The 27,190-nt window shown below is 42.2% G+C and overlaps 1 protein-coding gene across 1 annotated transcript in view; it reads left to right on the forward strand.

Moving 5' to 3' along the window:
• Positions 1-27,190, forward strand: part of NPFFR2 (neuropeptide FF receptor 2) — a 183,772-nt gene that overhangs the window by 125,121 nt on the left and 31,461 nt on the right. Inside the window, exon 2 of the mRNA XM_088448243.1 lies at positions 22,652-22,980. Coding sequence (XP_088304369.1) covers positions 22,659-22,980 — 322 coding nt within the window. The 5' untranslated portion in view covers positions 22,652-22,658. The remainder of the gene's footprint in view (positions 1-22,651; positions 22,981-27,190) is intronic.

The following is a 27,190-nucleotide window of genomic DNA, read 5'->3' on the forward strand; positions in this document are numbered from 1 at the left end:
AAGCAATAGAAATAACTGTGAATTTATTTATTTTTATACTATATGTTTTGATGAAAAGAATATTTAACACATTTTTTTATATATTGTCTTAATACTTTTGGCTTTTAAGTTTTTAGTATCTACTTGTATCTGTGAAACTGGGATATCAAAGTATAAATTATGCTGCTATGATGTTGCTAGCTTGCTGCAGAAAATGACACCACTTTGAAAACTCGTCTGTGGTTACTATCTATATTCTTAATTGGTCTCAGTGGCTCCCAGGTTTACTAATTAGAATGACTATAAAGGGGAGGAATATGGAGGATGGACATTGTCTTGAAAAAGTTCTCTGTAGGAGAACAAAACATGTTGACGTTTGCTGTAATCTCCACCTATTCATTAACCACCCTGTGAGCATCTGTGTCACTGAGCATCATCTCTGGTTGTCTTAAAACATTGTCTACCTAACGATCATTTTGGCAAATTAGATATCGTGCTGCTTAGCATTGATGCGATCTATTACAACCACCCTGGGAGTCAGCTGCCAGAGCTGCCCCACAGAGAGGTACACAGCTCCCGATATAGCCTGGCTTTCCAACATCACCAGGCTGAGATTACTGCTCACCACTATAGATCCATCACAACCCCTGGATGCAGGGACCTGAATACACACAGCTGTGAGTAATCAGACACTGGAGTGTCCATTGACTTTTTAGTAGAGACGGTAACAGGGGGATAAAAGTACCATCATCATCCCATTAGTACTATCATTATCCTGTGAGAACTTTAATATCTAGTGAAGGATTTATATCTTATTATACACAGGATATTCACTAATGGATGGACTGGGCATGATTATCTACAGTGCCCGCATTTGTGCTTAATGAATGAGGTGAGAGCTGCAGCTTTATATTAAAGTTTTATTTATCTGTTTATTCATTTATCATTGTTTTCTGTCATTCTGTTCATGTATACCATTTATTTTTATTAAATATATTTTTATATAAAAGCCAAGAGTATATATACTATTATTTTTCAACACAGATATATTGATATAATCAATATATTATCATCACAGAATTGCACTGAGCGCAGTCTCTGTGTATATGTGTTTCTTTTATGATAGACCAGCAAGCATCCAGTCATACCTGACGTTCAGCTAGTGGTATAATTCTAATCTACCAGCACCTGGATTTGGGATTCTCTCCCGTATTTGTGTGACACGGATAATAGTGGAATAATAGTTAATAATATTGTTATTTACAAAGACATTAATAACCACACTGGCACTTGTAAACTGCCTGTAAAGAAAATATTAAACAAAATAACAGTACACAGACACCAATGGTGATATCTTTTTAAAAACAACATAAACACCAATTACGTAGTTACCAAACCCTTGGGTGGTCTCCTCTTCAGTCCATGTAGGCATCTAAATGTCTTGGTTAAAAAAAAAATGGAAACCTGATCACCATGGACAGCACTGCACTCTATACAGTGCCCAAACTCAAAATGACCGGTCATTCCTATTGAAATTAATGGAGTTAAACACTGATTGGCTGATGGCAAAGGAGGTCACCGAATAAATAAAAATGCACCTATGAGAAAACAGGTTGTAAGCTTAAACTCATCAGGTAAATGCTTCATACAGTGACTGTACCATGGCCGCATTAGGAGATTCAGGACGAAATACACAAATAAACCAGACAAACCTAAGTCCTTTCCATCAACTTACAAGGAGAAAGTGCATTGTTTTATGAGTTCATACAGATTGAAACAATGACTGGAGATTGGAGCATAGCTTAGTACACCAGCTGTCATGGCTTCTCTGACCAAGCAAACCATACTGACATCCAGAGATAAGCTCTCATCTCCCACACACTACACAGGAGAATGATGTGTGACCCAAGTTTCCTGGCTTTCCTGGAGCCCAACAGCCAGCCAGGATGCAGTAACAGTACACACAGCTCACCATCGCTGCCACCTGTTATTTAGTTCAGCCTAATTTCTGGAACTCACGCACCTCTCCTGCACAACCACGGACATCTGAGCTGTTTGTCCTTACCTGCCACCATTGTTTCATTTCTCAGCAGACAGACTATATGGAGACACTGGGAAACAGCCATCTAGTATTTCTGATCAGCTACAACACCCGCTAAAGTATATTACATCAGATGCAGATACATTGGAAATAAGAGAGGATTCTACAAGACCTGTACAGATTCCCTACTTCCGTCAGGATTGTACATCATTGGAACCGTAAATATATAAACATTTTGGAATACTGTCATTCTACTTACACCTTTAAGAATATCCTGCATATTTTTCTTTATACAATGATGCTGGGACTCTAAATATTTAATAGATGGATTCAGATCGACACAGCAGGTGTTTGTTAAAATATATGGTTACTGAATTTTATGTATATATATTGCTTTTAGCAACTGTTATAAAGTCATTGGGCTGAATTCAATTCAGTGCAATGTTGAATATCCGTGGGAGGGAGCTCCGACAGCTATTCAATTCAATGCGCTGTTTACCTTGTCGGGAGTTGCTTAAGGCTGAGAATGCAGGTTCTCGTGACTTAACCTTGGTGTTAAAGTGTGGTAACCGGCATTCTCTGACTAAAGTGCCGGGCGCATGGCTGTTAGTGCCGTGCTAAGTAGGCAAATAGCTGCGCGCACCACTTTTGTCGGATTTCTTCTCGCATCCCCATGGGGGTGTGAGAAGAAATCCTTTAGCCGCCCAAACAGCGTGGCATATTGAATAGCTTCCAGAGCTCCTTCCCACAGCTATTAAACATCGCACTGAATTGAATTCGGACCATTGTTTTTTATGTACAGTTTGTGCAATAAATAATTGTTGATTTTATTATACGGCTCTCATAGTAATTAGGGGATGTGGTCAGAATACCTACAATCGGATTCCGGTGCTTAGATTGTCATTGCCAGAATTCCGAATCTCGTAACTGGCATCCCAACCACCGGCATCCCTAGTTAGGGGGAAGGTAAGGGTTGGGTTAGGCACTAAGGAGGGAGGGTTAGGTTTATGGAGCATGGAGGGATTAGTTTTAGGCACTAGGGGGGAGGTTAGGTTTAGGCAGCGGGGAAGGAGGGTTAGGGGTAGAGAGAAGTGTACGGTTAGGATACTCACCAGTTGGTGTCGTTATCCTAACCCTGTCGGGATGCCGGCATCAGGATCCCAATGCCGGCATTCCGTGCCCAACCTGTAATTAGTATGGTATTTGGATACATCCAATCCTATATCAGCGCTACCTTCTGTGTATTATTTTTAATCATTATTGAATTGGTTAAAGAGTGGCCCTCTCTTAGCATGATTGCTTTTAGGATTCAGAAAAACAGTAATATAAACCTTTTGAATATACTTAACACATGTGCCAATAGGCGTTGTTTTTATTTTTTGTAACCTGTGTCATTCTATAGGGTCGTATTGTTTATTAAACTGTCATCCTGTCTGCCACTGCAGTGCCACTATGCTTCATATAGATATGCTATATTATTTTAAACTGACATGTGTTTGTGCCACTGCTCTGGTGCTTAGTTTAGCCAGCCAGCTCACTGTAATTATTGCCCAATATTGGTAAAAACAATATTGTGAGCTCTGAGGTGGTCAACATTGACTGGAAAAGAATGTTATTGATATTAATAAAACTGTAGGAACAAAACAGGTCCAAATTACATGATTTTAGCTGTTTTTATAAATGTTTAAAGAAATCCAAAGGAAGGTGGTTTTGCCAAAACCAAAACTAACATGCGATGGAGATAAAGAACCAAAACCAAAACATGGGGGTCTGTGCACATTTCTAATTTTTATGCATTGAAAAACTAGTATTTGCTCTCATGACTTCCAAGAGGAGTCCATGGCTGGCAAATTGTGGTGATACCTCATAATGTACGTAGCACTGCCTGCAATAGTTAACATCTTGTCATTTAAATAGACCCCTTTATATATGCTATCTACTCTGTTGCTTGCATTACAGATAGGAATACACTTTGGTTGTCTGTTACTTAGAGCATGTTAACTCAACAGTGATAAATGGCACATTCACTTTTTGCTGATTATGTGGCTTTGAGCCATTAATTTCAGACTTTCAAAGACTAACTGGCTACAAAATCAATAACTTCCAAGTCACATAACTCACACTTAACTTGTGATGTCTGGTTATTGATAGGGCCAATTTTTTAGCTACATGTCAAAATACAAGGATAACTTCAAATATAAAAATGAACATTTTAGATATAAATCCTAATGGTAAATTATTTTGTACTGTGTGAACCCCATTTGATGGTTAATATACACACTCCAACATTAATATTAGTAATTTTTATCTCAGTAGCTACACAAGTTATTTAATAACCCAAGACTAGAATGTACAATAGTTTAAAGCAGGTGGCAAATAACAGCCAAAGTTTTTCATACATACAGTTTATATATGGATTGTTCCTTGCTAAATAGATCTGGTTTCTTTTTATAAAGGCATATTTTCTTGAACACTGCTTTTGTGTTTCTCTATTAAAAATCCCTATTTGGTTTTTCTCTTAATTGGTTACTGCAAACAATCAGTGAGCTATATTAAGCTGGCTTGTGATTACTGAAGCCACTTTCAACTGCTGTTGATGCATTTATGCTTTCTTTTTTGGTCTCCCATTTGAGATTTTGTGATGTGCCAACTTTTAATGAAAATACCACAGATATTGACACATCTGCAAGTTTTTGAAAATATGATGTTGGTCCATGGTATCCCAGAGGAAGACTGGCCATATTATTTGGGCCCTAGCCTAACCGGAAGGGCCCTTGAAGCATATCAGATGCTAAGCCTGACAGCATGCCAACAATATGCAGAGGTGCCATGCGTATTATTTGCACGATACGCAGTTACGCCAGAGAACTATAGATTGAAGTTTCAGGCACTTAACAAAAAGGGAGGTAGCTCCCATAAGGAATTTGATAGTCAGTTGCAGATAGCATGCACCCGAAGGCTGGAAGGGAAAGGGATATCCTCCATGAAAGAGATGCAGGATATATTTATATTGGAGCAACTGCTTTCAAAATTGGCTCCAGAGATAAAGGAATGAATAGACGGATAGAAAACATATTACACCTGAGCCAGCTGCATATCTGGCCGATGAGCATATAGTTAATCTGCCATGATGGAGACCTGCTGTACCAAGAGAACTACCCCCATCATGAACCAAAAAGAAAAGTGTTTTTTGTGCAAAGGGATAATAGGATGCAAAGATGGGAGAATCGAGCCCAGGTGTCACAACCGCAACAGTCGAGTGGAGCAATCTGATCCCATTCAGTCAAATTACAGCAGCTGAGGAAATGTTATCAATGTGGCTGCTTGGATCTCATTCAGTGGGACTGTCCCAACAGTCATGGCCCAGCTCCTGGTCCATGAGCTGGGGCCCCAACAGTGGCTTGTTGTGAGGATGAGTTGGCATACACTGCTGAGGCAGACTACTATCCTGATGCGTTAGAGGCAAAAGGAGTAGTGTATCAATTTGAGACCATTGCGGGTGTGGGGAGGGTTTCTCCAGTTAATATGTGTACACATCTCCAGGCCATGTGGGCGGGAAGACAAAACTGCCAAGGGTTGAGGCGCATCCATCACTTTGGTTTGTCCTGACTTGGTCCTTAGGTCTTGTCTACTCATTAAGCAAATAATTAGCATTTCTACAAATGGTGGTGACTTAAAGGACATACCTATGGCTGGAATTTGGTTGGATTGGGGACATGGTAGGGGCCAGGTGGAAGTGGGACTTATGAAAGGACTTACAGCAGAAGTGGTTTTGGGAAACCATTTAGGCCATGGATTAACAAGCCACTTTGCCAATGTCATGACCCACAGTCAAAGTGGAGCTGGCCAGTTAGGTTCCAATAGATCTCCACACCTGCACTGGAAGTCTTGGATGTGTCACTGCCCCTAAATTGTCACTGGTAAATTTGCCTGATTCAAACCTGACTTTGACACAACGGGACTTGGGGGAGGTGGACGGAGTAGAATTTAGACATGCCAAACATATACTGTAGACCCATAATTAATGGGCTTACGCAGCTGAGCTGACCAAACTCTTAATACAAGGCAACAGGCTCAGGTAAAGTGGGAAAATGGTTTGTTGTATTGGGTAGCCGAGATACCAGCAGTAGGTGAAACTAAGCAGTTAGTGGTGCCCCAAGAGTACAGGTCCCAGTTAATAGCACTTGTTCATGACATCTCAGTAGATGGGCATCTAAGGATTAAGAAAACCAGAGACTGTTTATTGCACAGCTTTTGCTGGCCAGGTTTGTCACAGGATATGCTTAAATATTGCAACTCCTGTGAAGTATGTCAGAGACTTGGTGGAGCTCCTAGTAAAGCCTTGCTAATGTCTATGCCCATCATCCTATCAAGGGAGTAGCCATGGACATTGAAGGTCCCATTTTAAAACCTAGCAAATCTGGTAAGCGATTTATTCTAACCATGGTTGATTATGCAGCCCGGTATCCCAAAACAGTGGCTCTAACATCCATTGGTGCAGAACACATCGTTCAGGCCCATATAGACATTTTCAGCCCGGTAGGAAGTCCACAAGAGGTTGTCAGTGATCAGGCCACACAGGGCCTGGTTCAGACCCGGTCGCAAGGCTGCGTGCGCACACAGCCTGTAGATGTTTACATTCTGCGCATGAGTATGCATCGCAGTGCTCATGCGCGTACCGGCTGCTGCGATCAGGAATCGACTGCAGCGAGCACAAAGAGGCTTCATAAAGTGATTGAGAGGAAGTGACCATTTGAGGGTGGTGATGGGGGGGTGGTCAGAGAAATGCAGGTGTGTCTGGGCATCTAGACGCCATTTCAGGGGCATGCATAATTAGTCCCCATCGATGACAAATGCATCCTAATGTCTAATTACACACACAAACATTAGCAATGTCTGTGGTAGGGTCAGGTCAACCACAACTTGTATATGTGGGTCTGATGGTTACCGATGTGTTCGATGTTTTTGCTGTCTTGTGAGAACATAAGTGAAGTAGGCGGCATTATGTAGTGTTGGGTGTCTACTTATTGTGCTGCGGTTACATTGCGTATGTGGTCATTTGTATATTTTCGCATCAACGGGCTGCGTGCAAATGCAGCCTTGCTGCCGGGTCTGGATCAGGCCCACAGTTCCAGAGCGAGCTCATGCAAACTTGGAATAAAACCAATGTGTACCACACCATAACACTCCCAGACAAATGGATTATGTGAGAGGCTCAATGGTATCCTCAAAAAGTTACTAAAAGCATATGTCCACTTGGAAGGAGGAGATTGGGAAAAGGCTCTGCAGCAATTACTATTCGCTTGTCGCGAGGTGCCGCAGGATTCCACAGGGTTTTCCCCCTTTGAATTGCTATATGGACGCAGGGTATGAAGACCCCTAGACTTAATTCAAGAGAGTTTGGAGGGTGCATTCCAGGAGCCCAAAGAGCCAATACTTGAGTATGAAGTCAAGTTATGGGACAGACTTAAGAGGCTCATGACCCTCACCAGAGCCAACTTAGAGGCAGTACAAGCACACCAGCGACAGCAGTATGAAAGACATGCAAGACACCGCAAATTAACTGTAGGACAACTAGTTTTCATTAACTTAATCAGATAGTGAATCTGTAGCACAGAAGAGGAACAGAAAGCTCAGCTTTCCGCTCCTTTATGAATTGCACTCACCATACAAAAGTATGGTGATGTGATTCATCCTTGGAGCAGTGGTGCCGCTGGAGAAGTAATAACCTTCTCCATGGTAACTTGTTCCATGACTTGTACAAAGCAGAGAAAATCCCTGATTTCAGCTAAACAGGGCTCTTCTCTGCTTTATGAATGTATATGAGTGAATTTATAGTCTGGGGGTCATTCTTACACTTGTTTAATGGTTCCCTATTCTTGGTTTCCCCTCCAGTGTCTAGTGTGCAGCTACACTTATATAAGTATGTGGCTATCATGTGGTGTTTAGGGGAGTTTTGTGGGGTTCTTAGTGCACTGCTCCTTGGCCTGTGGCCTGGGTTAGGAGGATTTGAATAGGAACCTGCTGCCTTTGGAACTCTTTCCAATTGTGGTGCCTCTTGAACTCACAATCACAATCACCGCATTGTGTTCTGGTGTGACAACTTTGGAATAGTCCAGGAGATCAACTGGAACTGGGTGTCCTTGCTTCCTACTGTGCATTTGTTTAGCCAGCTACTCCTTTGTTGACTCACCTGTAACAATGTGTTTCAAGCAAGACATGGTATGGGTTCCATTACCTTGCTCCACAGACGTGGTTTTGGGTTACCCCTGTCCTTCTTTTGTCAGGTTATTAGGCTGGCATGGAATGATTTGCTCATCATGTGGTCTTCCCCAAAACCTTGAGATCTCCTGACCCGCTGGACACACTACCTGTCTTCCTCTAGCATGTCAGGTGAGAGTGGTAAGCAGGCCATGCTTCCTTTATTTGGGATTGCTACATTTAGAAAGGGCTGGAACAGGGTTCTATGCTGCCCTGTAAAGGCCACGCAGTGTAAACTTGTGGTGTCATGATGTGAGGCCTATGGAGCAGGGCTGTTGTCTCTAGAAAGTAGAGCATTGCCTGCAGAGTGCATTTCTGGAGAATCCTTTGGATGCTTTGGGCTCTGTAGCAGTGCTACAGGCTGCAGGGTGCCATTCTAGATACCGTGCAAGCCACATGCAGATGGGTAGGACAGCAATGGGCTAGCCCCAAGGCTCTGCACCCTGTGTGAATGCACTACTTGCACACCCCTTGATACAGCCCTACATTCAGGTTTGTTCCAAGGTGATGGTCTTCAAGTCCCTTGCGTGTATATCCTACTTTGCGTGGCTTCTTGGGCAGTTGGTCTTCACTAGAGATTTCCTGCCAGTGAAAGCTCTAAAATGCTAGGCGAGGTTGCACTCGGTGCATCCAAATGCTAGACGTCCTATTGGTTTCAGAAAAAAGGGGGGGGAATGGGGGAAGGAGGAAAATCCCTGCACGGATTAAAGAAGATCTGTATAGGAGTTAAGCAGGGTCATACATATGCTATAGCCACCTAACTAAATTATATTAAATTGCAGTCAGCATTATATTAGTGAATGGAGGTGGTAATGCTACCCAGAGTTAAAAGTTATATCAAGGAAAAATGGGGTGTTGGTTTGAGAGGGACCAAACACAAGAACTCTTGGAGGGTGCACTCTTATAGCTCAGTTCTGAAAAATACAGGTTAAAACATGTAATATATGGAAATAATCACTTAAAATAGACTTACATAAACACCTTAGACATATGACAAAGGGTGAAAGGACAGTGTCAAAATATACACACACATATATATATATATATATATATATAGTTATACGTGAAGAATATAACTGCACCAGTGGAAACGACCTTCTCCGCTAATTATACCTGAATCTTATAAATAATTAGAGAGATTGAAGAGGTTCTACCCACTAACAAAAGTAATTTTCAAAAAAGAGCAGAGGATAGTAACAGGGTGCACTGGTCGCATCATTAAAACATAACTTTTATTATTTTACTTAAAACATATAATTTCTTTTATTTTTACAGAACATACAAACAAATATACATTTCACATGTGAAATATAAACTTTTTTCAAAAATTAAATCAAATTAGTACCAGGGACTATTTAGATAGAACCCAAAACTTTATCATGAACTTATTCTGCTCATATATTTCACATCACAACCTGGTATTTTGTTACATTTAAAGTTCTAAAAAGAACATTATGTAACTATAGTACTACAAAATACAAGGTTGTTATGTGAATTATATGTATATGTGTTTGTATATTCTGTGAAAATAAAATAAATTATATGTATTAAGTAAAATAATGAAAGTTATGTTTTAATGATATGACCAGTGCACCCTGATACTATCCTCTGCTCTTTTATGAAATATATATATATATATATATATATATATATATGTATATATATATATATATATCATACAAACATACAGTATATCACACAGTATGACAAAAAAACATGTAAAATAATCGTAAAAAACACAGTGTCTACTGTGATACAAGATATAATTAAATAGCATACCTTATGTTAATAATTATTACTGACTCAAGGCATTCAATTCAATGAGGGTGTGAAGAGAAAGGAAAAAGATGAAAAGAAAGGAAAAAAACATATAGACTATGCTGCTCATTCTCTTACTAATTGTAGAGGAGAAAGAGTGAGAGATCAATTATTGCAGTCACCCCTTGAAACAACAGTCAACTATGGTTCCCTTCATAAGCCCTAATTTCTGCTTTTATTTGTCTTGCCTCCTGGTATTGGACAATAAATGAGAGAATCAACAGGCTGGTATTAGAACCATAGGGAGGCTATAGTCTAGGAAAAATAAGATTAATACAATCCTAGTATAATGCAGCCTGCATTAGAATTCAATCACATCATAAGTAAATTTCATATGACAGTAAAGGCATCAGTGGTCCATCGTTAGTCATACAAGTGCACATGCTTTTGGTCACAGACAAAAAAGCATATAACAGAATTCATATATCAATGTTTTCATAACACATCATTATAATTAGTTAAATGGGCTAGTAGACAATGGTGTAACTACGGCCCCCGCAGTGCCTTGGCGGCACCAGGGGCCATTGCTTCACCACTATAACTGTAAACGCTGGCCTCTGAAGTGATCAGAAGGCTAAGGAAGCCTCCGATCGCTTCAGAGGCCAGCCTTCCCAGTGAATCAGTGCGCAGGTGACATCATGATGTCACCTGCAATGTGAGGAGCCTGATCGACCATGCCTCCTGGATCAAGTTAGATCCAATCAGCATGGCAGCGGGAGCCACAGCCTGCATGGAGTCAGGTAAGTACTGGGATCAGGTAAGTACTGGCAGGCACTACTTTAAGGGGCACAACTACAGTGGGCACAGCATATGGGCACAACTATGGGGGCACTGCATAGGGGCACAGCTACAGGGGGTACTGTACATGGGCACAGCTATAGGGGGCACTGCTTATGGGCACAGCTACAGGGGGCACTGCATATGGGCACAACTACAGGGGGCAATGCATATGGGCTCAACTACAGTGGACACTGCATATGGGCTCAACTACAGGGGCACAGCTACAGGGGGCACTGCATATGGGCTCAACTACAGGGGCACAACTACAGGGGGCAATGCATATGGGCTCAATTACAGGGTGCACTGCATATGGGCACAGCTACAGGAGGCATTGCATAAGGGGCACTGCATAAGGGGCACTACTATGGGGGCATTGAATAAGGGGCACTGCTACAGGGGGTATTGCATAAGGGCACTGCCACAGGGGCACTGCATAATGGGCACTACTACAGGGGGTATTGCATAAGGGGCACTACTACAGGGGCATTGCATAAGGGGCACTGCTACAGGGGACAATACTAAAGGTGGTATTGCATAAGGTGAACTACTTTGTTGGCATTGCATAAGGGGCACTGCTACAGGAGGCCCTGCATAATGGGCACTACTACAGGGGGTATTGCATAAGGGGCACTGTGACAGGGGGCATTGCAGAAGGGGCACTGCTACAGGGGGCTCTGCACAATGGGCACTGCTACAGGGGGCATTGCATAAGGGGCACTACTACAGGGGGCATTGCAAAAGGGGCATTACTACAGGGGTATTATATAGGGGCACTACTAATGGGGGCATTGCATAAGGGGCACAATTACAGGAGGACTACTACAGAGGGTTCTGTATAAGGGGCACTAACTTGATACATGCAGTTTACAGGTTATAAGCTATGTTCTCAATTATCTGGTTCTACACGGACATAGAAACTGTGCAACCTATCTTGAGCTGAGGTGACAGACTGGCAAGAGCGGAGAGGAGGGTTGGTGAAGTAGGGTGGGATGTAATGGGCATTACATCCCAGTAGGGAAGTAGGGTGAGAATTAATGGGCATTACTGTGTGGCATAATATGTTAGGGGCATTACTGTATGGCGCAATGTGCTATTAGGGGTATTAGTGTGGTATAATGTGTTATAATGGACATTACTGTGTGGCATTATGTGTTGTAAGGGCATAACGTGTAAGGGGCATTACTGTTTGCCATTATGTGTTATACGTGGCATTATTGTGTGGCATAATGTGTAAGGGGCATTACTGTGTGGCATAATGTGTTGTAAGGGGCATTACAGTTCCTCTCCAGCAATTTACCTCCTTCTGGCAATATTGTTCCAGTTCCGTGGGCTGCTAGGTGATCCGGACACCACAGGGTGTCACGTGTTATCCACAACACAGCATGATTGGTCCCTTCTCTTATTTGTGCATGCTGGCCTTTTGCTGCCTCGCTGACTATAGTGGATCTCTCTGCTCTGCTGCATGGTCAGTGTTCCTGTTGTTCCAGATTGTAGTGAACCCTGTTTCTCCGGCACCCCAGCCACTCCCTCAGCTTGCAAACTGCTACAGGCTCCCTAGCTGCTCCATCAGCCCTCCAGCCACTCCATCAGCTTGCAAACTCCTACAGGCTCCCTAGCCACTCCATCGGCTGACCAGCCGCTCCATCAGCTTGCAAACTGCTTCAGGCTCCCTAGCCACTCCATCGGCCCTCCAGCCACTCCATTAGCTTGCAAACTGCTACAGGTTCCCTAGCCACTCCATCGGCCCTCCAGCCGCTTCATCTGCTTGCAAACTGCCACCGGATCTCAAGCCACACCATCAGTTCTCCAACCTGTACTACTGGCTATAAGCTGCACCATCATCTCCAAAAGCCACATCTCCAGCTCTTAAGCCTCACCATCAGTTCTCCAACCTTTACTACTGGCTCTAAGCTGCACCATCATCTCCCAAAGCCACATCACCAGCTCTCAAGCCGTACCATCAGTTCTCCAATTTGTAGTACCGGCTCTAAGCCACACCATTGGCTCTCAAAGCCACATCACCATCTCTAAGCCGCACCATCGGCTCTCAAAGCCGCATCACTGACTCTCAAGCCGCACCATCATTTCTTCAACTTATACTAACAGGTCTCAAGCTGCATCACCAGATCTCAAGCCACACTGCCAGCTCTCCAAGTATTACTACCGGCTCTTGCCACACCACTGACTATCTTACTGGTATCCAGTATCTCCTGCTATTCTCTGGTTCCCATCAGTAATTTGTGTAAACCACTTCTCCAAGTTTTAAGTCCAGGCGGCCTATTACGTACCAGTGAATGTTTCTAGGTCTAAGGGAACAGCAGAGGTTTATCTGCGGTACAGTCACCTATCTATTACTACACCAATCCCACTCAAAATGCTGAATTTCTAATTAAATAAAGTGCAAGTGCTTTTAAGTTATCAGTTGTAGCTTAGTGCTGACTAGATTATAGGGTGTCTATAGTGCATTTCTATAGTCTGCCATAGATAGTAGTTGCACATATGCCTACACAGGGGAAGGGTCAATAACGCTTCCTAGTGACAGTGGTCACACATGAACAACAATACATATATCGTTCCATCTTCATATCGGCAGTGGCACAATGTGTAACTTGTTAAGACCTGGTATTGGGTCAGTGGCGTATCTATAATGGGTGCAGTGTGTGCGGTGCACACGGGCCCACCGGGTCCAGGGAGGCCCTGCACCGCACACACTGCACCCATATTATTTTAGACTTACCTGTCCGTGGTCCCATGTCGGGTGTCTGCGCTGCTCGGAACACCGGAAAATGGCTGCCGTGGCCATTTTTCTGGTGTTCTGCGCATGCGCAGTAGACTCTGGGCACTAGAGTGTGCCTGGACTCCACTGCGCATACACAGAACACTGGAAAAATGGCCACCACGGCCATTTTCCGGCATTCTGCACATACGCATTAGACTCCGTGCACACTCTAGTGCCTGGAGTCTACTAAGGCTCCAGTGGCTGGCTAGCCGCGTCAGTCGGCTGCCGGCCACCAGGGAGAGAGGGAGTGCACACGGGCACCCCACTCTCAAGACTCCCCTGTGTTGGGTGTCCCATACTGCGCAGTCATGGGGCACCCATCCTATTGGTTTGCAAATATTTTTGTGAATAATGTATGTGCTGCCATGAGGCTGCTTCCACGCACTTTGAGGTGCTGCTTTTTCATCTTGCTTTTGTACTGGCTGTTCATGGGGCCATCAGGATTTGTGAATTATTATCCCGTTCTATGTCTATGTGGTCACTGGAGCCTTTTTGTGATGTAGTCCATTATGTTTCTGTGCTACAGTGCAGATTTTAGTACTTTAAGATCAACCAACTGGATCATGGTCACTGTGTTGCCTTGCAGGCATGTAGTGACACTCGGATTAGCCTGGTTTCTTTCAGGTAATGGGTGTAATGGTAGGTCTATATGGGTGCTGGAGTAAGCACTCTTAAATATTCATATACTTGGCCAATAAAGCTGATTATGTCATCTGGGTGTCCAGAGCTGCTATTGCTTCTAATACTCTTAGTTTTCCTTGTTCTACTTATATACAGTGGTAGGGCTACTCAGGATTTTGTTGGGATTCTTTTAAAGGGAAGTTGTTAGAGGTAGTGAACAAGTTTGGGGTCCCTGAGATTCATATTGTTAATTAAGGGAATAATGACTTGGGGAGGAGGACGTCATTAGCTTTACAAAGTGTCCATGACTTGGGGTCAGGACTGCATCAGAAATTGTGGGGCCTGTGACTGACAAAATAGGCAATCCCCCCTGTGTTTCTGCAACTCCAGCTGTCTCTCCAGCCAGCACTCATTCTGTCTCTCTAACCAGCACCTCTACTCTATCAGACACTTACCTTCTTCTGTGACTTCACGCTCTGTCAGTGGTGCAAGGGAGACTGGACAATAGCACAAACTGGAGCTGAATTGGGACTAGACAATAGCACAAACTGAAGCCAGATTGGAACCACAGCAGGAATCGACAAGTGAATCGCAGCAGCTAGCCAGGGAGCTGGAGTTTTGGATGTCTAGTAGCGATGAATTTCAGGCACAGAATGTTGTCAGAGAAGGATACCCTGGGTTATGTGGTGATGGGCCGGTGTGGTCAGGTGGACATTAGCCTGGCTGCCATTGGGAAATAGCAGTCAGCTGCCCAGGACCAACATGGCAGCTCCCAGTATCCAGAGCCAGTGGGAATGCCGCCAGAGCTCCGGGCCCCTGAGACCACCACCACGCTGGGATCCTGCCAACAGTCCCTCCAGGTCAGGACCCCCACCAGGATAGAGCAGCATGGTGCCGGCACAAAGGGTGAGGATGATTCCTGACACCCATACAGTATGAGTGTTATTCAAGCTGAAGCACTAGGCTATAATACATTCAAATGGAAAAAAAATCCCTAAGCAGCAGCTCATTGTTTCTATGTTAAAACAGTAAACCATCTATATTTATATACTGTGGGTACTGTTCTGTACAGGACTTATTTTCTTGTAAACAAGTTGCTAATGTACATTTTATTCTTGTATTCTATTGATTAGTTTTTTTTTTAATTTTTGCAGTAATTGCAGTTTTATTTTTTACTATGAAGTATATTTTATTTAAAGATTTACTTTTGCTCCTGTTTTTATTTACATTTATTTTCTCCCTTTATGATAATAACCATACAATTTTTTTTTTAACTGTATGCTGTTGAAGTAATGTATTATTCTCATTTCAAATGTGAGATAAAAAAGAGAACTTTTAGGAGAGAGCCTACTCTGCAGTCTCTGTCCAGCACTAGGACCATGGACTGCTGGAGGCATAACCTCGGACCTTGTGCAGTAATGTGCATCCACGCCCAAGCTGCACGTTTTCAGTTCCATCCTCCATACTAGAAGGATACTTATTATTTATTACCAGTTATTTATATAGCGCACACATATTCCGCAGTGCTTTACAGATAATAATTGGCCATTCACATCAGTCCCTGCCCAAGTGGAACTTACAATCTATGCTTTAAATATTTTTTTTTATTGAAGCACAAGCACCACAATACTGTACAACATCACAATTAGCAAAGACATTATACATTACATGTTGAGATAAGTACAAAGGTCAAAATGATAGTGATATAAGAAACCATTCAGTAAACAATAAATTTTTTTATAATATTGACATGTAATGGAAAACCGCAACATAGTCGTAAAAAAATGCAAAGCATACAGTATAAAGCATAATGCGATGCCAAGTTTAAGCAATAAAAAACATTGAACATGACAAGTAATAGAAATCCACAATAATATTGTAATAATATGCAAAACATATGATATAATGCACATTGTGATACCAAGCTTCTTCCACAAACATTTTCTAATTTTCCCTACCAAAACAACCAAACGGTGGGAGTCACGGCTTTTGCCGCAAACTACTCCCAAGTGAAATTATACAATTCACTTTACTGCATACTAAAGATAATAATAAGCAATCTCCGCTCACAGATAATGACCCCAGAGACCAAGACCAAAAGGTTATGAATATATAAAGCAAAGAACGGGGATAAACAATTTGACATCCTTCTTATAGTTTTCAGCAAGTCCGCTTTAGTAACCTAACATAAGAGCCTCTGGGTAATTTAAACAGCACTTAAAGTGCATACAAATTATAATATGGTACTGTCAGTTAGCCAATATATATTGCAGACTATTAAATATTAAAAAGTCCTCTATAGCGATAATCAAATTATCGAGGGGCCAGGGCATGCAACTTAGCTAGAGAAATAGGAGATTTACTCTCAGTAATACTAAAACAAATGATAATCAGCCAACAGAAAAAGATGAACTTACAATAGGAAATGTACAATTGAGTATAGGTATATGACACATTAATTGGAGAATAATACTTAATAAACTTAGTGAACTAGGTGGCATATATACAGAGAGAGAACTCAATATTCAATTAACAGCGTTTTGGTAGTCAAAATAGTGAGTGTATGTCTAATACCAGCCAGACAATAGAGTATAAGCAAAGAATAGTGTATTCATGTGACAGCAGCTGAGGGTCCCTGGTCTAAAGATGGAGCATATACAATGCTGGTATCTTCAAGGGCAAAAATGGGATAAGAGGCCAGTGTCAAAGAGCTAATATTGATCAAAAAATGAGTTGGTCCAAACCCAGAAGCATTTATAGCTATGGGGCTGTCAAAGCTTATGCATGTTGCACTTTCAGATTGGGAACCTTTATATCAGCTACTACATCCAGTGCACTACTTAAATCCACTTCTGATGTCTCAGGCAATACTGGCTCTACCGGGGATCCCAGGATCTCTACGGAGTGAGAAGAGCTCTGGTTTCCTTGGTAATGAAAATTATCAACCTCACCGAATGTAGGAATAAAGAACTGGATCTGCTGAATAGAAATGGATTGAGGAGAAATGATCCAATCTCCCAACTCATGAGGGTCATCATCGGCAACTGTAACTACACAATTTGCCAGAGACTCCATTTTAGGAAAAGTAGCATCTAGTTTCAGTGTGATTTTATTTATCCATCTGTCAATATGAGGCAGAAGGATCTGGGCAATGGCTTCTGCCAGCTTAGTAGCAGAAAAGGAGCATGCAGGGAGCTTCGTTGCAGATGAAACTACACAGTTACCAAGTGGTTACTATAAAGTTGAGGTTGCTACAACATTAAAGAGGCTGTAATTTAGAAAAAAATACCACTATATGGAGGCAAGCCCTAATATAGAGGAAGGGCAACACAGGAGGGAGGTAGGAAAAAAGATTGGGGTAAAATGAAAGAGGGTTAGCTAAAAGTTGATAGTAAAAAGAGGAAAGCACAAATAGTGTTAGTACCTAGGGTGGAGAAGCAGCACTGTGTCTAACTCTCTGGGAAGCTCAGCAGCAAAGGAACCACAGGGTCTTGGCTCCAGATGACCTTCTTAGATTCCCAGACAATCCAGAGCTGCCACGAATATCAAACAACCTCACAGTTATACTGGATAGAGGAGAGCTGGCTAGTGGGGAGGAAATAACTCTGTGCTGAACAGTTCAGGGTTCAGAGAATCAGCTCGCACAGCAGGTGTTCAGGCACTGCACCAGGCACTAGCGACAGTGGGTAGCAGGGAGAAGTTCAGGGTCTGGACCAACAGGACATTCAAAGCTGCCAGCATGCTCCAGACACCGGCAAGCAAGACTTCACATCAAGGACACAGGAGCATGTCCAGCATATGGCAGGCAGCGCGATCACAGGGGAGAGATTAGGGAATCATGTCCTCAGCTTCAGAGCAGGCAGTCAGGTGAGTAGAGCTCCCATGCCCCCACACTGGAAGGTAAAATCCCTCTGCAGCCAGGCTTAGCAAATGGAGCCTCCTGGCTGTTGACAGCACAGGGTAAAGCAGTCCTCTCTGGGGATCTGGCGATCGGAAGGGAACTCCAGGGGGTGTCGCACAGAAACACTCAGTCACAGTATGCTATCCTCGAGTAAGGTGATCGGTGAGTAAGTGTAGGTCCAGCCACTAGCAAGGAACAGAGCCTAATCAGCAGCTAAATGTCCCTACTGTTAGTTTCGCACCACAAATGAGGTGGTCATACAGGCCATTGAAACACACAGCCGGACTCCGGTGGTAAAATACCCCTTAGGGACAATATAAGTGTCTATCAAACCACCACAACTAGGGCAAGGTAATAGGCTGGTTTGTAAAGTGAAAAGTGTCCTAAATACCATGGATTAATGCAGACTTCAAGATCCTTTTCTGGGGAGAAAGGTAAAAGGCAGCCATGCTTGATGCCCCACCCACTGGAAGTCCTGAGGTTACAATCTTTATTCCCTACCACATGCTCACACACAGACACACTAGGGTATATTTTTGTTGGGAGCCCAGTATATTTTTGGAGTGTGGGAGGAAACCCAAGCAGTTAGGGCCGTAGTGGGAATCGAACAACGACCTCAGTGCTGTGAGGCTGTAATGCTATTCATTATACTGTCTGTGCTCTAAGAGTCTGCAGCACCAGCATTACATATGACAGACAGAATTGCAGAGTGACCCTATTAGTTTCACTGCACCATCACTGCTGTATTGCTACATGTAGAGAGCCAGTGTGCATACTCCACTGCCACCACTGTATGTACAAACACAGGTGTGTGCTCCCGTCTGTCCGTACATCATCTGAGCAACCCTATACATTCCTGGCTGGATCTGGGACATACATTAACCACAGTATTTCTTTGTGTTCTGAGCATACCTGAAAAGATATACGCGATAATTAGCCTGTCATAGGTTGCAAACAAATAGGTCTGGGAACTTTTCCTGGATTCTGTGTGTTAACGCCAAATAACAGATAATTTATCGGGTGAGAAAAATGGTCTGTAATTGAATAGCCTGGAGTTAAAGCCCGAGGCTTCCACCTTTTTTCCCCCGTGATAAATTACCAAGGCTAATTGAATTCCCCCCTACAGTATATATGTGCTGGTACCTGTCAGCTGCTGCATTAACCCTGTGTCATCCTGTAAACCTGTTCTGTCTGGTTAATAAACCAAATAACTGGTAAAGTTATCTACCATGTGGACTAACCTCCATCACACACTGCTGCCACCTATATCAACTGTAGGATCTGCCAATACTAAAGGCATTAGCATATTGCATATTTTATTTACCTAGCATATTTTCTGTATAATTAAGTCTATTCCACATTTCCATCGTACAGAAATAGAATTCTTATAATAAAATGTTCTGATATTGAAGCCTGTCATTTACATACAGTATTAGAAAAAAAATTATATGACCAGTTATTCTTTGCTATAGGCCTGATTCAGAGACAGATGCAATGGCGAATACACATGCAGATTGAGATATTGTTTGCCATTGCGCATGCGTATAAGCCACACTGTGCGTGCGCCGTGATCGCACTACAGGTTTACAGGTGCACATAGTAATCCATCGCAGAGTGAGTGACAGTTTGTCAGCGTTTAGGGGGTGGTGACAGGGGGGGTCAGAAAAACGCAGGCATACCTATGCGTTTGAATGCCATTACATGGGCGAGCACAAATTAGCCACTGCGATTGGATATGCAGTTCTGCATGTCAGAAGAGCTCCCAAGGTTGTGGAAGGCCAAACCTGCCGCAAAGTCAAGACAGCCGCCGATGTGCGTCATTGTTATCCATATTTACGCAGGTATGCATCATCACAAGCAGGTAAGAAGGCAGAGGTGGGCGTCTTTATGCTTGGGTGATCCTTGCTAACATTAGAATATATTCGCAGCTGCGTTGCATACGAAATTGCAGATGCAATTGCATTAGCGTCCATCTCTGAATCAGGCCCTATGCTTGTTTGGGAAGACATGTGGGACATAAATAAATAATCTTGATATGTGAGTCTGATGATAAGCAACTAAGGGATTCATTTATAAATGAGATTTATCATTCACAACGAGTGATAAAACTTGTTGCGTATCAGCCAATCAACTCCCAACTGTTATTTTTCAAACAGATGACAGTTGGGAGCTGATTGGCTGGAGCACCATTATCATACACAACACGTTATATCACTCGTTGTGAATGACAAAACTCCTTGATAAATGCGGCCCTACATTTTTCTAGAATAAGGCAATGTGTGCTGTAGGGATACAGGTTGGGAGATCTTAAGTGTGTTTGTGCAAAAAATCCTGTTTTCTATGTTCCTACCTACATATAATAGCTCTACAGCCTTAACTGATAAGCAAGATAGACTCACCATGAAGCATATATTTTGCTTACTGTAAAAGACGACATATTGTAAAAACATCGAACTCATACATAATTCTTTCAAGTGATACTTTTTTATTTTCTTATTGTTATTTCAGAAACACAGAGCATTTTAAAAAATCGAGAATTAGAGACTTATAAATCATGGCTGAGGTAATTACATTCACAGAGAACTGCGTAATAACACCGGATTATTTCAATTAAAATACAATAATCAGAACTATTTGAAATAATTAAAGATATCGGGCAGCTTTACAGTAGTTTAACTGAGTTTTTGTAAATGTAGTTACAGTCAATCTGGATAATAATTTGTTAAAGCTGTTTTCCAAAACTACACTCTAGTACAGATAACTATATATGTATGATTTTCTAAGGTACAATCTGCACATAATATATATTGTTTTCAAAGGCAGTTTGTAAAACTAATGTGAATAATTACAGATGATTTACCCTGGGTAATGACAGATGAAATAGTTCAATTGCAGGATGATTGAGTTGTAATGACTGTCAGAATTCTCAGAGCTTTACAAAATATTGTAAAGAAATAAACAAAGAATTGTGAAAAACCTCCCTAAACTTTTCTAACAGATTGTGCTACTTAGCATCAAACCTGGAGGGAGGGCTGAACAAAGTAGATGAGTGACAGATAATTGAATTTATTTATTAGCATGATATAGTGGGCCTGATTGTGAGTCCCACACAAAGGCGCACGCAGCTGCATCTATTAGTAGTACTTTCCCATATGTGACTTTATGCAAATATCACTGCCAACTGCTTCCCTAGTGTACAATTGATTAGCCAAGTGTGCAAGGACTGAGATGCTCACTTTTAGCACCCATGCACACTGTAATATCGATTAGTGCGTTCTAACATGCCACCATAGGTCACACCATAAAACTTGCACCTATGGCAGGTCTAGTTTGTCCATCTGATTATGTCTTTCCTTGCCTGCTCTGTGCATCTGGGAATGCAGCCACTTGCACTGACACGCCTGCAACACCCCCATTTTTGTGTGTATTTCTAGTCACCGCCCAGGTATGCACAACACTTTTTCGCCACTTTTCTGACACCTTCTGACATGGTCTCAACAGCACCTTTGTGCATACACTCTGTCTAATGCATGCACCATAGGTGTTTTCCCTTGGGTGAGACCCTATTTTTGGGGGGTCCCCACTTCCCTAGGAATTCCAGTCCTGGACTGACCAGTTTGGGGCTGGTATGCCATTATGGCAGGGGGACCTGATGCTGTGTGTCCCCCTGCTATCATGTCAGATGCCCCGGTTGGTTCAGCCTGGTGCTAGGTATAATAGGGGGGGCACATGTAATTTTCTCACTATTTTCCAATTCCAGTCTAGGCTCAGGGGTCTGGGGCTGGATAATAATTTTTTTGGGCCTGCATGCTGTTTCTTTATTTTTCATTTACCACTTTTATAACTTATTCATTAAACAAAGACTCCACATATCATGGTGATCTGAGCAATGCTACAGATTGACAGTGGTTTACTGTCGTATTTGCTGCAAAATAGAGGCTTGAATACTAATCCGCATCGATGAAGGATGACAAATGACTGTCAAAACCTTTGACATAGTAAATACTGGCTTTTTAGATTGTAATCCACCATCCATGCCCGTCGGGTTCAATTCGACTGAAAATCCGACCCTTAGTAAATGTATTCCTTAGACCTCTCTTCCCTGTTTAATCATTCAGGAGAAATGGGATTATTTACCCGCACTCCTGGTTGGTTTCTCAAATTGACCATTCTTATAAGGTGCCATCTTCATAAAATTGGCTGCATGTGGCATTATTATTATGATGGGATAGGAACTTTAAAGTTTAATGCTTTTTGAAGTGTATAATAGTCTACTAAATGAAAAACAAATGGTATATTCTAATGTACAGTACCTAGTATATTTATACAATTTTTTGTTATTTTTTATTGGAATACAGCTGTGGATAAGTTTTCAGTATGTTTTCAGGCAAAAAGAAACAAACAAAAAAAACAGTAATTTTTATGCAAAAAAGTGAAAAAGTCAATGAATGTTTCCTATTTTATCTTTAAGGTTCATCATGAATGAAAAAATGGATTCAAATTTTTCTATGATATGGACTCCAAAGAAAGTCATCAATAGGACACAAACTAACTTAGAACTAAACATAACGTATATTGATTTCTATCTTCATCGACCCTCGGTGGCGGCAGTGTTTATTGTCTCTTATCTTCTCATCTTTCTGTTGTGCATGCTGGGAAATGGAGTGGTTTGCTTCATTGTCCTCAGCAGCAAACATATGAGAACAGTCACCAATCTCTTCATCTTGAATCTTGCTGTCAGCGATTTATTAGTTGGGATTTTCTGCATGCCTACAACACTACTGGATAATATAATTGCAGGTATTTAAATTTTACATTACTTTATGATAAATAAAATTGTGTTGTGTTTATATAATCATATCATTTCTAGCCTATGAAGTGCCTCTGGCTTATTTTCTGTAATGTAATGTATTCCCTGTATTTTGTGTTTTGTATGAACCCTTTATCTAACTTTTATGGTGCTGTCTACTTTTTACAAATAGGTTATTGAGTCTGATACTTAGTTGAACATACAGCAGAAATCAAGACTATAGCCCAAGGCGCTTGATGGAAAATAAATAAAACACAAAATATCTCCATATAGGTTTACAGCTCAATGCCGCTGTTTTAAACGGTTGCTAACCAAACAGAAGAAAATAATTAAGTAAATGAACAGTGCTTGCCCCCCCCCCCCACAAACATTTGAAAGGAGCGGAGGTCAGGGGCTGTGCTTTATAGCAATAGGATGCATGGCCCCTGCACCACACGGAGGAGGGGGGTGTGGTTAAGATCCTGACAAGTGGGATAACATCTGCCGGAACCCAACCCCAGCACTGAAATCCTGATTGACGACGGAATTCCAACATGACTCGGGATGCCGACGCCGGGATCCCGGCAGGTGGCATCCTGATCGTAAGGAGACGAATGAAAGGTAAGTATCAGCCATGGGGAGAGGGTTATGTTTAGGCTCCCTTAGGGTAAGGCTGCGGGAGGGAGTAGGTTAGGGTTAGGCTCTAGACAAGAGGGGTTAGGTTCAGGCACCACCAGGGGAGGTTAGGGTTAGGCACTAAGGGGGAGGGTTAGGGTGCAGGGTAGGGAAGGTTAGTATAAGGGTGCAGGAAAGGAGGGCTAGGGGGTAAATAGGACAAGGTAACAGTTCCCCTGTTGGGATTTGAACCATCAGGATGCTGCTGTCTGTGTACTGACAGCCGGCATCCCGTCCATTGGTATTTCATACCGATACCGGAGGTGGTGTAATGTGCGGTGTTTGTTAAAACACTGCATATTACAACTCCTTCTCCGTGTGGTACCAGGAGGATTTTATGTCCCCCCCCAACATAAAATCATTCTGAGCCTGCTGTGTATATGTATACACTAAATTATATGTTTTTGCTTTTACATGGGCATATTTGCAGCCTTCGATTTGTTTTGCATATCCACAGTGCTGTTCATTTACTTAATTAGTTCAACCTACGCCTGTTTGCAGAGTGTAATTTGCATGTTTTTGTACTGAGCATACAGTAGTATGAGCAAATTAGTGTTATATATATTTTACTCATATCCAAGGGCGTGGAGAGGGAGGTGGAACAGGTACTAATTACCCAGGCCACTGCCCACCACCCCTTCCTTACCTGTCCTCAGAACAGCACACACTCCTGTGTGCTAGGCTGTGCCAAGAGTGATCACACTCATTGTGCCCCTCTTCCTGGATTAGCCCAATGGCTGAGGGGTACACGGTGCCCCCTATGATGTCACACACAGTTTTTTAAGGAGGCATAACCACGCCTACTTACATTAGACCACACCTCCTAAAATTACTGGGGCCTGGCAGTGCTCACTATGGTCCTTCTCATAACTCCAGGGTGTAACTGGGCTGTAAGGCGTGATATCACATAGGCAAAGTCCAATGACGAAGTGGCAATGGAACTGCAGTCAGTTCAGAGTTGGACACAGGGCCACAGGGAGGGTGGTGCGGCCGGTGCCTCCACACATGGCGGAATCCTCCAGGGCCACACACTTCCCGGCTCCGAAAGTCTGCAGGAAGAGACCTCCTGCAGTGGTGCGTGGCACACCAAGAACACTGGTGGAGGTTCCCATCCGCCCTCCACCCTCTGGAGGGAAAGGTAAGCACTCAGGGGGAGGAAGGGGTGGGGGAGGTGAGAGGGGCTGCAGTGCTGCACAGGGTGCACTTCCATCCAGATACAGTGCTGGTTGGATAGAAGCGTAAATACTCCTGTTTACAGGAATATCATTTGAATCAATTATAGGCCGTTGCAAGTGTTCTCTGATGGTGATCATTATGAGTAAAAATAAGCACATATAAAGAGGGTTGGTGAAATGCAAAGATGCCTACAGCTCTACATATGTGTGAATATATACACATTTCAGACATTAAGAACAGCTCATGCATGGGCAGCTAAAAGATGCATAGTAACCCATGAAGATACCGGGGAACAGGCAAGAGATCATTGCTACCAGCATTAAGAATATTGAATCAATCCCAATAATACATCATGCCTTGTGATGTCTCAGGCATGAAGATTGATCTGCGATGACCATCCCTAGTGGAAGTTACCCAGGTTGGGCTGAGAGTACAAAGTAAAAGTATCAGAGCTTGAAAACTTTCACCTTTGCAGAGGAGTGATGATGATGATGATGATGCAGCTGAAAGCTAGTTTATCAATGCAAGGAGTATGCAATATATATATATATATATATATATAACTACTGTGCCTAGGAGAAACAGGTATGTAACTGTAACCACTCCAGCAGTTTAAGAACTGCATCTGAGGTATGATACAATATCTACTATCATGCTTGCATCTAAACATACGCTTAAGGATGTGCAGAAGTGCTGAGGAGATGTCTGCTACTACTTCAAGAACTGTGCCAGAGGTGGCAGGAGTTATATACAGTATACAGAAGCTATAAATTTAAAATAATATAACAGAATGTTACATTTTAACAGGATTTCTGGAATTTTAGCATAAGGATAGTAAAGATGTAGGAGAAAGGACAAAACAGAATTCAAAAAACTATATCTCAAGCTGCTAACAGCATGAGGATAGGGATAATAGATAATTGTAAGATTTATTATGGTGCTGAGAAAAAAGAAAAGAAGAGGTTGAAAATAGTAATATTAGAATATTAAACAATGTTATTGCAAACAACTAGAATGGTAGAATTGTGCACAGACAGAACCTAACTTGCAGAACACCCTCAATTTCGCAGTGCAGTGCAAAACAGTTTTATTTTGCACTCATGTAAATAGACAGGTTTTACAAAACTTTTCACTCTCAGGAGAGACCTCTGGAAACTAGAAGTCCACCAAGTTGTGTAGAGAAATGACAAATACGCAGCAGTGCACTGTACAAAAATGTAACATCAAATATAAACAAAACGTCCAATTCTGCATACAAGATGACATACAGCCAATTTCCATTCAACTCTGCATCAGGCCTTTACTGTCACTCTTACAGGAGCAGATGTATCAAGCCTTCTAAAGAGTGAAGAAGTGGATAAGTGGAGAACATGCCTATGGAAACCAATCAGCTTTTACTTATCATTTTATAGCATGTACTTGATAAATGGTAGCTAGAAGCTGATTGGTTGCTATGGGTAACTTCTCCATTTGTCCACTTCTCAAAGGCATGAGACATCTCCCCTACAGGATACATGGTGCATCCCCACACAACCACTAGCGTGAAGGAGAAGCAGCCTGCAGCTGCTCCTTAGTGCAAATGGTACATTGGGAGTCGGACACTGGGCTCCGATTCCACAGCTCAGTACCAATCTCCAGGAACAGAATTTGCCGCCCCCGTGTCTCACCTCTGATTTGCACAAAGACTGAGGCTGAGAGGTAAAGATGCTTCTGCAGCAAGGACAGCACCTTCACCATGGGAGGGGGTCACTGCCTCCGGTGTAATCTAATAATATCAATCTTCTTAACCACTTAAAAGGGTATAGATGTGCCACTCACCTTTTTTGCATGCTTGCATTTACAAGTATTATACCACTCATTTTTCTGTGCAATAAACTCACGTGTGCTCAAGCTCTCTGTCACTGCAGAGAATGAGATGAAATGTGAGTGTAATTTACAAGTGTGACAACGATAAACTCAATTTCAATTTGAGAGGTGAGGGGTGACAGCTAATAGCAGGAGAGATAAGAGGGCAGTGGTGATAAATGAGAGAACGTTGACATGATGATTAGGAAATATATCATTGATATGCCATAAGGAATAATAATCATACACCTTGTCAATATGATTTTGAAACCTGGGGAAGGAGTGCTTTGCACAAAAATACCATCTCTCATTCCAGCAATAATGATAGTTTGTAACCGGTACTGTAGTTGGAATTTATAGTAGCAAAGAAGCTAGCTACCGCAAAAGGATTAAACTGTTCCCAAAGCACCTGCTTTACACAGACATATTGTTCAGCTGTGACTACAACCTTATAGAATATATAAATTGTTTATTTTCAGTCTTAGCATTAACAAGCATGTTATCCAAGCCAACATGAAATTATTG

Source organism: Taudactylus pleione, unplaced genomic scaffold (assembly GCF_031769625.1).
Source record: "Taudactylus pleione unplaced genomic scaffold, aTauple2 ptg000454l, whole genome shotgun sequence".
NCBI classification, from domain to species: Eukaryota; Metazoa; Chordata; class Amphibia; order Anura; family Myobatrachidae; genus Taudactylus; species Taudactylus pleione.